The sequence below is a fragment of the Rhamphochromis sp. 'chilingali' genome (assembly GCF_963969265.1).
Source record: "Rhamphochromis sp. 'chilingali' genome assembly, chromosome: 1".
Taxonomy (NCBI): Eukaryota; Metazoa; Chordata; class Actinopteri; order Cichliformes; family Cichlidae; genus Rhamphochromis; species Rhamphochromis sp. 'chilingali'.
In genome coordinates, this window is record NC_137929.1 from 3,792,618 (window position 1) to 3,805,000 (window position 12,383).

The window sequence follows — 12,383 nt, forward strand, 5'->3', positions numbered from 1 at the left end:
TCTGCTGATGGTTCAGTTTGATGAGCTTCTTCAAAATCATCCCTGACATCACCACTGAAAGGACGTCCATGAAAACAGACTGAAAATTACTGATATGTTCACAATCTGAGAGTTTAAAACTTGACAGACTTGATTCAGATGAAGTTATTTGAGCAGAAACTCCTGGATCTTTATCCTGTGTTGATCTAATCCTTCATGGTTCCTCCACAGAGTGGACCAGCAGAGCTCAGAGGTTCCCAGTGGTCAGTCTGCCCAGCAGCATCAAACACAGCTGGACTCCATATTTATGGTCTGTACATGTACAACAACTACTGTTACATCTGTTCTGTTCACAGTCATCTCCATGCTGCTCTTTGTAGACCAGTGGATCGTCAGTGTGTCCAACATGGATCTGATGTTTGGCTCCATGATTTCAGTCTGATTGGCTCATTCATGAATATTATGTTCCAGCTGCTGGAGGACAACATCATCACTTTTGTGAAGAACGAGCTGAAGAAGATCCAGAAGGTTCTGAGTCCAGATTACCCAGAATGCTTAGAGAGTCAGAGGAGCAGCAGCAGAGAGGCATTTGTGAAGATCACAGTGGACTTCCTGAGGAGAATGAAGCAGGAGGAGCTGGCTGACCGTCTGCAGAGCAGTAAGAGGATTTATCTAAAGATTTAAGCTGCTGGATAAATGAACATTTTCCAGAGATGGAAGATGGAGCAACATGTTTTAAAGATTAGTTCTTTTTGGAATTAAGTGTTTATTTTTCTTCTCATTCAGAACTTCAAGCTCCAGTTTGTCACCGTAACCTTAAATCCACCCTGAAGAAGAAGTTCCAGTGTGTGTTTGAGGGCATCGCTAAAGCAGGAAACCCAACCCTTCTGAATCAGATCTACACAGAGCTCTACATCACAGAGGGAGGGACTGCAGAGGTCAATGATGAACATGAGGTCAGACAGATTGAAACAGCATCCAGGAAACCAGACAGACCAGAAACAACCATCAGACAAGAAGACATCTTTAAAGCCTCACCTGGAAGAGATGAACCAATCAGAACAGTGCTGACAAAGGGAGTGGCTGGCATTGGGAAAACAGTCTTAACACAGAAATACAGCCTGGACTGGGCTGAAGACAAAGCCAACCAGGACATCCAGTTCATATTTCCATTCACTTTCAGAGAGCTGAATGTGCTGAAAGAGGAAAAGTTCAGCTTGGTGGGACTTGTTCATCGCTTCTTTACTGAAACCAAAGAAGCAGGAATCTGCAGCTTTGAAGACTTCCAGGTTGTGTTCATCTTTGATGGTCTGGATGAGTGTCGACTTCCTCTGGACTTCCACAAAACTACAATCCTAACTGACCCTAGAAAGTCCACCTCAGTGGATGTGCTGCTGATAAACCTCATCAGGGGGAAACTGCTTCCCTCTGCTCGCCTCTGGATAACCACACGACCTGCAGCAGCCAATCAGATCCCTCCTGACTGTGTTGGCATGGTGACAGAGGTCAGAGGGTTCACTGACCCACAGAAGGAGGAGTACTTCAGGAAGAGATTCAGAAATAAGAAGCAGGCCAGCAGGATCATCTCCCACATCAAGACCTCACGAAGCCTCCACATCATGTGTCACATCCCAGTCTTCTGCTGGATCACTGCTACAGTTCTGGAGGATGTGCTGGAAACCAGAGAGGGAGGACAGCTGCCCAAGACCCTGACTGAGATGTACATCCACTTCCTGGTGGTTCAGGCCAAAGTGAAGAAGGTCAAGTATGATGGAGGAGCTGAGACAGATCCACACTGGAGTCCAGAGAGCAGGAAGATGATGGAGTCTCTGGGGAAACTGGCTTTTGATCAGCTGCAGAAAGGAAACCTGATCTTCTATGAATCAGACCTGACAGAGTGTGGCATCGATATCAGAGCAGCCTCAGTGTACTCAGGAGTGTTCACACAGATCTTTAAAGAGGAGAGAGGACTGTACCAGGACAAGGTGTTCTGCTTCATCCATCTGAGTGTTCAGGAGTTTCTGGCTGCTCTTCATGTCCATCTGACCTTCAGCAACTCTGGACTCAATCTGCTGGAACAACAACAAACAACATCCAAGCGCTCTAGTTTTTTTAGAAAAAAAGAGTCTCTCCACCAGAGTGCTGTGAACAAGGCCTTACAGAGTCCAAATGGACACCTGGACTTGTTCCTCCGCTTCCTCCTGGGTCTTTCACTGCAGACCAATCAGACTCTCCTACGAGGTCTGCTGACACAGACAGGAAGTAGCTCACAGACCAATAAGAAAACAGTTCAGTACATCAAGGAGAAGCTCAGTAAGAATCTGTCTGCAGAGAAAAGCATCAATCTGTTCCACTGTCTGAATGAACTGAATGATCGTTCTCTAGTGGAGGAGATCCAACAGTCCCTGAGATCAGGACGTCTCTCCACAGATAAACTGTCTCCTGCTCAATGGTCAGCTCTGGTCTTCATCTTACTGTCATCAGAAAAAGATCTGGATGTGTTTGACCTGAAGAAATACTCTGCTTCAGAGGAGGCTCTTCTGAGGCTGCTGCCAGTGGTCAAAGCCTCCAACAAAGCTCTGTAAGTACATATGTGATCATAGCTTTAGCTTTTAAATGTTTATTCTAGTTAACACAGATCAGGTGGAACAACTCCAATGAAATATCAAAAATATTAAGTGGTCATCGGTACTCAGTTTGTTCAATACTGAATACAATGGAGCACAAATTGTCCACGTTTCTGAAATATTTCTGGGTGTAACTGTCACCAAAGTGCAATTTAGACCTGGCCTGTGGTTGTTATCTAAGTGATGATCATCAATTCTACTAAAACAAATACAAAATAAAGTTTGACACATTCTGTTGATATCAAAAGCACACTGAACAATTCAGTGTTGTTTTACTGCTGTTCTCTCTTCACTTCTTCTCCTCTGATTCTCTCCACATGTTGCTCTGCATCAGTGCTCAGTTTCCTGACAAAACAAGATGAAATATTGCTAAATATAATAGTATCTCATTACACTTCAACATAAGTGTTTCATTTTTGTAATTGTTTATCTGTTATTTTTCAGACTGAGTCACTGTGACCTGTCAGAGAGAAGCTGTGAAGCTCTGGCCTCAGGTCTCAGCTCTCAGACCTCTAATCTGAGACAGCTGGACCTGAGTAACATCAACCTGAAGGATTCAGGCGTGAAGCTTCTGTCTGAAGGACTGAAGAGTCCACGCTGTACACTGGAAACTCTCAGGTGAGATCAAGCATTTTTCTTTCATCAACTGACAGAATTAGCAGATTAATAATAAGGCAGCCCTCTAATAAGAGGAGAAGTGGAGGTGTTTTGAAGGGCAACGTACTCTTATGTTAACAAGACAGGAAGTAGTTCCTGGGAACTGCTTCCTTTGTTATTGTCTAAGTAGAAACATGATGGTGAAACAGTGATGAGTTTGCAGAGGTGGATCCACAGCACACAACACAACAATGCTGTTGCGTGCTGAAAGCAGACTTCTCACAGATTCTGAGGCTGCAGGTTTCATCACTGTCCAACCAAAATTCACTGAACCAGCAGTAAATGAACGTCCAAAACTACACTTCATGTTTAAAAAACAGATGATCAGGGGGATTTGTGTTTACATCTTTTTTGTGTGATCTGTTCACCTGCTGTTTTAGCTGTTTGGTGGTTGTTGAGATGGTTTTGTGAACTTTTAGCTGAGATCCTGACGTTTCTGTAGATACCACACATGTCTAATTACTTTGTACAGCATGAATGGCCATAACGAGGTTTTTAACAGTAAGAAAAGTTGTAAAACTTCAGAAAATATAGTTAAAAGTCCAAAACCTTCTACGTCTGGTGGCTTGTGGTAAGGAGCAGATCAAACGAGTAAAGAATTACGTTATAATTATAAATGGCTTCAACAACACATTCAGGTCTGTGAGACTCATTCAGACACTGAGCCGTGGCTCTGTGCTACATGCACATATTTCTGCATCTCTGCCATTCAGACACACTTTATATATAGTTTATTTTATGTAGTATTCAATACTGAACTGTACATTTAGTCTTTTTAAAGGCAGCAAGTTTTATTCAGTGTTTTCATAAAAGCCTTATTTTTATCCATTTACTGCTATTAGGAAGAACACGTGAGGTTTAAGACCTGGACGAGTTTGAAACCTTTTGTCCTCCACAGTGGAAAATGGGTGGAAATAAAAATGGGTCTCACTTTAGCCAGCTCCTAATTTTATCAGTTCTACTCTCAGCGTCTCCTGTATATCTCCTGTATAAATGTTGCACTCAGCTTTGTGGTCTCCAATATCACTGAAATGCAGCCAGATGCTGCTCATTTTGCCTTTTCACTCTTTCCTGACACGCTTGCATTTCAGTACAGCTCCCATTTCTCTGTGTACTGGTCTCTACCACTACCTTTGCTGTCTATGGGACATTTCCGTCTTCTTTCTAACAAGAGCGTCAGACACTCAGACTGGTTTCCTTTGTGGATGATGATGTGTTCTCACACTGATCCTTCATGCTGATGCTGCCATCCACCCACTGCTCCTGGATTCCTCATCATCATCTCCATCAGCCCTCACAATACTCCACCTTCTTCAGCTTCATGTTCAGCAGCCTGGATGGACAGTAATTCTTTCCATGGGTTATGGTGGGACATTGAGAGCTGAAGTCAAACAGCAGTGAGAATGAAAGACTGATTCATTTCTATTTAGTCTTGTGATGTGCAGCTTTGTTCAGAGCATTAAGGCCCAGCAAAGATTACTGAGGTCATAGAGTCCTGATGAAACCTGTGTGCTTATAGAAACTGAGACCAGATGAACCAGAATAGAAGGACATTAAAATGAAGTGTCAGCTACACAAAGGCAAAGCTATTCAGTTGTTGCTGTGAGTTATTTAAATGGAGGATGGAGTCAGACTTTAAGCTGCTGGACTCAGTCACTATATCCTGTTGTCCTCATAGAACCTGGACACACAGACTCACCTGTGACACAGTGACACACAGTGTGGGCTACACACACATTAGAAAGTGGATCAGTCACACTTGTGCAATCATTTGTTGTGCTGGGAAACCATGAACACTTTGAATCACATTAATGGCTTTGTTACAGCAACATTCAATCATGAGTTCAAAAGTAGTGCATTGTGTACTTATTTTAATAGTACTGCAGTATGAGAAGTGCAACATTCAGTGTGCAGAAACAGATCAGGTGCTTTCTAACAGCAGTGTTCCCTTTAACACAGCAGCAGTTCAAATATTTCTGTCAGTCTGAGCTGAAACATGAATCTAATCAAATATCAAATCAAAGTTCTTTGCCTCTGCCAGGACGTTAACATTTGATCTAGTTTTTTACAAAGTTCCCTCAGCGTCCAGAGCCACCAACATACCTTTGATCAACAGCAAGTGAACATTTATAAATGTGTGTTTGCAGAACAGGAAGCAGCAGAACTATTGTTCTGTTATCAGGCAGCAGCACAAACGCTCATCAGCTCATTTACTGTGCAGGACTTTGAGTGTGTGAAGTGTGTGTTTGTGCTGGATTTCCTTTGGAGAATCTCAGTCAGAAACCAGACAAAGAAAAACTCTTTCAACAGTCCAGGTTGAGTTGACAACATGAACTGCATTTATCTTCCTCTGACTGACATGTTCTTCCTCCTCTGCACCGAGCCAGCTGCTAGGACTCACAAGCTCATTGACATTTTCTGATGATAAAGAAACTCTCTTCTTCTGCACAATATGAGCAGCAACAGAGAAGAAGCTTTCACAGGTACAGATGTTGCAGCTGTGGCCAAGTACATGTGCTGCATGTTGGAGCAGCACTCTAATGGACAGGCCTCTGTACTGATGGTGGGCTCTGCTCTGTGTCCACCACACTGTTCTCAGCTGAGTCTTCCTCCTGTTCACACTCTGATGAAGCACCAACAGGGCCAACTTCTTCTCTGGTGGCTCGGATGTTGTTGCTTCCACAGGTTTCCCTCCAACAACCCTCTGTTCCTGCAGTAAGTTCAGTAAGATCTGGGTAAACACTTGAGCTCCTTGAATCTGGCTCCAGCAGCAGTTTTCACATATACAATGTTGGCATTTTGCTTGCGTGTCTCCAGGTCTGTTCTGAATGTAGACTTGAATTTGACCACGTAGGCGGGGTCATCATCTGAGCTCTCCATCACCTGAGAGAGATAACAAAACACAGAATCACAGAGCATGAAACCAACGTTTCTCCTCCCAGAAGTTCAGTCACAGACCTGCAACAGAAACAAGAGTCAAAGATTCAAATGACGCAGAGCTTTCATTTACTTATATCCACAAACATGTCCTCTACATATTCATGCTGTATTTACACACACATACAGAGGCTGTTTGTCTCTCACACACCGACAGGACACTGAGAAATACATCATGTTAAATATACCTGCAGGCTTCCAGCTGTGCACTTTGTCCCTGTCAGCTGTGATTGCCATGGCAACCTTGGTGTTGTGCGCGATGCAGGGACGTGTTCAAAGGCAGACGTCTGGCAGCAGCATCATATTTGATGCACTATCTGTACTGAGTGTGCTGACTGTATTTCAAATGTCCCACTGCTGTGCAACATGAATCACATGTTCTGCACGTTTCTGTAACTCCCAGGTAACCATGGTTACCCAGCCACGCCCAGTAGTCTCCAGAGAGACCAACAGCTGGTTCATGTTGTAACGCCGTGGCTTTCGTAGTCTCTCCTTTTTCTACAGCTCATGTGTTCTTCTTGTGATGCTGCGTCTTGAGGCTCATACATGCCGTCATTTGTTGATCCTAAGAACGTTCCTCAGACCGACTTCTTCAACAACAGATAACTTTAGTTGTATCAACACTGCCTCCTGGAACAGTTTAAAATGAACATGTCAAAGATCTGTACCTGTCTCCATGTTTCTGTCCCCGCCCCTTTCTCTCTGTCCTGGGTCATGTGAGCGCTGCAGTAGTATTAGGCCCACCCTCAATGCTCCCATTGGCTGAGACGCATAATGACGCCCATTTCAAGCCAGCACTGATCAACATCCCTCCTGTGACCCATGGCTGTTATATTCAGAGCCAGTGAGCACTTTCACAATAATCATGATTTTAAAAACTGTGATTAAAATAATTGCTGACGTTAATCAGTTAATGAGTTAACGAGATTATAACAGGTCAAGTTACCCTAATAATTAGACTTTGGTGACAAACTGATGTGATCTCCATGTTTCCTTTGTTGGACTGTGGGCGAGTGTCAGAACTGAATGTACTGAGTAACATGTAGAGTTTAAACATGTGTCAGTTCCAGTTTTAGAGCTCTAAAGTGCAGCTATCATGTTAGGAATATGTTAGGAATAGACAGGAACACTGAGCACACTGAGGTCAAATCTTTATTTTACCACTCGCTGCATTCTTGATGTTCATGAATTCAGCAGGTTCATGATTGTCTGCAGCATTAATCTCATATTTCCATTAAAAGTGTTGAATTTGACTGTTTGATGTTCTTTATGATCTCTGGCACCAGTTCATCTGTAGGCTGAGCTCAGTCCATCCATTTAGTGAAATGATGTTTAAAGGTCTCCTTGTTCTGTGAGCGTGCACAGATCCTGAAGCAGAAAGCCTGGGTTACAGAGAAATGATCATCACTGTGATGATGCTCATCGTCTCTGACTGGGATTTGAGGTTTTGTCAAAGCAGCAAAGAAAGCCTGGCTATGTTGGACTGGGTGTGGAAGCAGGGTGTGGACTTCCCATGATGCTCTGCTTTCTTCTCCCCTCTTTTCACTCCTGATGCTTTTATATGTCACTACTGCATGTCCTTAACTTTTGTCTCTCTGTTTTGTTCTTGTCTCTCTGAGCTCATCTCTTCTCTTTCCCCTCACCCTGCAACCAGTCATGGTAGATGCTCCTCCTGGAGCCTGTTTTCACTGGGAGGATCTTTGTGTCAAAGGGAGTTCTTCTTCCCACCATCACCAAGTGCTGCTCACAGTGGAGGCGGTTACCTTACACTGTTAACCCTTTAAGACCTACCATAGAACCAAGTCCGCCAGAGCTTATATTATATTTTTACATGCTGTGGAGCCATTTTTTGGAGCATTTCAAGTTGCTATACATCAATACAACCATTATATCCCAAATTTTAATAATATGTCTGCATTAAGTGCATAGTAATTACATAAATTGCAAAAAAGTGCAATAAACTACAAAAAGTTTTTTAAAATCGTTTTTGTTTTTTTAACATATATTTCTAGTTAGAGAAATTTAAGAGGCTTATCCCTCAAAACTGTAAATACAAAAAAGTTGCACAAACTAGTTTCCCACCAAAGGAAATTTATTTTGAGTGTTTTCATAGTTTTATTTTTGAGATACACCAATTTTCATATACTACAGGAAAAACGAAAAAATATATTATAGTGCAAATTTGCAAAATAACTGCATATGCATCAAAATAAACTATTTCCAGCAGTGCAATATGAGTCCTAAGCATCCCAGAAACGACACAGAAAGTCATGAAGTCAAACATAACTTTTAAAAACACAAGTATATGCTCATGAGGCCACGATGGTAAAAAAAAACTACATTTCCGCAAAATGACGTCACTTCCGGTTTCGGGCAGGTCATGCGGTCATGTGATAGTTCGCGCTGATGGACGTAGGAAGTGTTACAAACAGCTGATCGGATCGGCACAGCGTGTTTCTGGAATATTGTATTTTTGTTGCTACAAGCGCTTTTTATGCAGTTTTTCCAAAGCTATATGTGGAAGGAAACTGTGACCGAGGACAAGCTGATGGCATAAGATGTAAGTACAATTCCTCCGGTTTCATATGCAGAAAAAATTATTGCGCTAGCTCACGTGGTTGCAGTGCTACCGGGATTTAAAAATAGTTACGCAAAATGGAGCGTGTCCGCTCCTACCGGTTCTAAAGGGTTAAACAGCTTCAGATGACTGTTGTTGTCTGTTGGGTATTGTCACTTATAAATAAAGTTACAATGGATGGATAGATGTTATTGTGACAAAGAGAAAACAACTGTTGACAGATAGATTGTTGTTTTGTGTGTCTGCAGTCTGTCAGGCTGTCTGATCACAGAGGAAGGCTGTACTTCTCTGGCCTCAGCTCTGAGCTCCAACCCCTCCCATCTGAGAGAGCTGGACCTGAGCTACAATCATCCAGGTCCCTCAGGAATGAAGCTGCTGTCGGCTGGACTGAAGGATCCAGGCTGGAGACTGGACACTCTCAGGTATGGAGAGAATGTCTGATATAGGAGGAAGAGCTGGAATCATTTCCTGTGTCTTTCACTCACTTCCTGTTTGTTTCCTGCAGATGAGACATGAACAATCACACATGCAGGAATATTTTCAGGGACAGACACACTAGTCTAGCTGGATAGTTCATGGATATTTATGTAGGGGTCTCCAAGGAGTCTGTTTGCAGGAACATTTAGGTCACAGGTGTACCTGATATAGATACCAGTGTACCTAATAAAGTGTCAGCTAACATTTGGAAATGGAAGCTTAAATAATGACAAACTGTACATTCACAGCTGAATTCACAATAAATTTGTTCTCAAGTGCACATTTTTCTGTTATTGTTCTCAAACAACAGAATCAGAATGAAATATTGATTCTAACAGGGCCCATGAACAGCATTAGCTTAGAAGCATTAGCTTATCAGAGTTTCCATCATGGTCACACAAATCCTTAGCAGAGAAAAGTGGCCTACTTAGCAATAGCTGCTCAAGTTGTATAAAGAAAGGGAAAACAGTATTAGCATTAGCACATAATGCTAATTCACGTAAAAGTAGCATTAGTTAATAATGGCAGCCTACTTAGCATTAACGGCTCACTAATATAATGCTAATTCACATCAAATTAGAATTAGCTGCTAGCATCAGCCTACCTAGCACTAGTTGTTCACATTGTTAAAAGGGAAGAGAAAACGATATTAGCATTAGCTACTAATAATTATTCACCCCTAATTAGAATTAGCCGCTAATGGCAGACTTAGCATTAACTCCTCACATTGTTATAATGTAAGGGAAAAGAATTAGCATTATCTAATAATGTTGACCTTGGCCCACTGGAAAAGTTCAGAACTAAAGATTTAGGAGTGTTTCTCGATAGCTCTTTCTCGTTTGAGAAACAAATGAATTCTGTTATTAAAACCAGCTGTAAGGTTTATATTGTTGATTGATGCTTAGAAATATTTACTCATATATGCTTAGAGTTGTATAATTGATTGCATAATGATAGAGGTTTGATCCTTAGTAGTCTGTAAAGACTGTGTGTGCCTTCCAGAGTGCTCTGGCATGCACACACCACTTGGGGCCATGAGAGAGGTTGTACCCTCTCTTACTGATTTATGGTGTAGGACAGGGGTCTCAAACTCAATTTAGCTGGGGGCCGCTGCAGGCAGAGTCTGGGTGAGGCTGGGCCGCATTAGGTTTTCCACAAGAAAGGCATGGTTAAAAAATTCCAATCTTCTCAAATCTCTTTATTTTTATTTTTTAACACAAAATATGAAAAATAAATAAACAAATTAAGAATTAATAAGAAAATAAATCAATCTGTAATACATAAATAAAATAATAATAAGATATTTTTAGTCAGTGAACTTGTGTGTTTTTTTCAGTCTTCTATATCTGCTGTATTTAGATTGAAATGTCTGTATTAACAGTTCTATAACCTTCTTCTGAACATGAATGGAACACTGTAGAAAATGAACTGTTCTTCTGAACATGGCTTCTCTTGCCTACTCCTTGCTGCTAGAGACCTGGCAGCGTTTCCTCTCGCATAGCCGAGCCAGATTTGGCCTGAGGGAGGAAGCAGTTGCGACCCTCAGTATGTCTTGAAGATGATCATCCGTAAGTCTGGACCTGTACTTGGACTTATTGAAGTTCAAAGTGGAGAAGAGCTTTTGGCACAAGTATGTGCTACCAAAAAGGCACATGGTCCGCTTGAACATTCGGGAAAGCCGAGGGAAACTAGGGCTCAATCCTCTCAAAAATTGTCCAAGCTTGTCTGCTTTTCCACTCACCTCCCTGAACTTTGCTTTGAGTTCAGAGTTGCACTGCAGCTCAATGAGCTCCATTTGAAGCACAGAAGGGGCATCTTGCACATCAAAGGAGAAGGGGTCCGCAAAAATGTGAAAGGTGGCTCTGTGTGTCTTGAAGTCAGCAAATCTGTGATCAAATTCCTCCTGTAGCCTCAAAATGACATCAACATACTCGTCAGCACTGAATGGTGTGCCTGCATCCACGAGTGCCTTGCATGCTGGGAAATGGCAAAGGTTTGTCTGAGAGAGCTGAGCTTTCCAGAGCGCCAGTTTTGTGGAGAATGCTCTCACGTTGTCATAGGCAGCACTGACAAGTTGCCCCTGGCCTTGTAACGTCTTGTTCAGTACATTAAGCTCATGTGTCATATCAACAAGAAAAGCTGAGTCCATGAGCCATTTGGGATGAGTTAGCACAGGAACACTAACTCCATCCTTCTCCATGAAGGCTTCACTTCTGCTCTCAACTCAAAAAGTCTCTTTAATACATTTCCCCTGCTGAGCCAACGTACCTCAGTGAAGTCGAGCACATCCCCATATTCTGACTCCATTTCCTCTAAAAAAGCACAGAACCTTCGGTGCTTTAAGCCCCTGGATCTGATTTGGTTGATGCATTTCACAACAATAGACATCACATTGTCAAACTTCAGGCATTTGCTGCAAAGGACCTGCTGATGGATGATGCAGTGCAGAGCAATGGCCTCCTCCACGCCTTCCTCTTCCAGTTTGTTTTGTGCCACCAGTCCATGTTTCCTCCCTGTCATTGATGGCGCTCCATCTGTTGTTATTCCAACAAACCTCTTCCATGGCAAACCAACATTCTCAATGGCATCACACAGCTTGTAAATATCTGCTGAGCGGTGGTCTGGCCATGCATTGGAATTACTGTGAGCAGCTCCTCCATCACTTCAAAACTGTCATCAACACCACGGACATACATTGGGAGCTGGGCAGTGTCGGTGATGTCTGTGGTCTCATCAAGAGCGACTGAGTATACACTGAAACATTTGGCTTTCTCACACAGTTGGTCATAAATGTCACTTGACAGGTCAGAAATGCGATCTGCTGCGGTGTTGGCAGAAAGGCTGATGTTGCTAAACTGACCTTTCTTTCCCGGACAGACTATATTTGCAGCCTGCAATATGCACTTTTAGACAAATGCACCTTCTGTGAATGGCTTCCCTGCTTTAGCAATCATCTCACTAACCACGTGGCTCCGACTGCTGCATTATTCTCTTTGGTTGCTTTCTTGGAGAAATCTTGCTGCCTCAGTAGATCTGTTTTAAGACTGGCAACCCGGTTCGCTCTCTCGTCTCCCTGGTATTTTCCATCCAGCTCAGCATGTCTAGTTGTGTAATGACGTTTCAAATTG

At 42.6% G+C, this 12,383-nt stretch overlaps 2 protein-coding genes across 2 annotated transcripts in view; both read left to right on the forward strand.

Moving 5' to 3' along the window:
* Positions 1–214: 214 nt before the first annotated feature.
* Positions 215–9,529, forward strand: LOC308397421 (protein NLRC3-like). Its single transcript, XM_080883339.1, has 5 exons — positions 215–289; positions 451–637; positions 766–2,560; positions 3,051–3,224; positions 9,027–9,529. Exons 1-5 carry the CDS (start codon positions 287–289, stop codon positions 9,217–9,219), a joined length of 2,352 nt encoding a protein of 783 aa, XP_080739465.1. The 5' UTR covers positions 215–286; the 3' UTR covers positions 9,220–9,529.
* Positions 9,530–10,697: 1,168 nt separating this feature from the next.
* The window catches only part of LOC308399589 (stonustoxin subunit alpha-like), a gene marked incomplete at its 5' end in the record, with an annotated part of 9,356 nt that continues 7,670 nt past the window's right edge, over positions 10,698–12,383 (forward strand). Inside the window, one exon of the mRNA XM_080886945.1 lies at positions 10,698–10,800. Coding sequence (XP_080743071.1) covers positions 10,698–10,800 — 103 coding nt within the window. The remainder of the gene's footprint in view (positions 10,801–12,383) is intronic.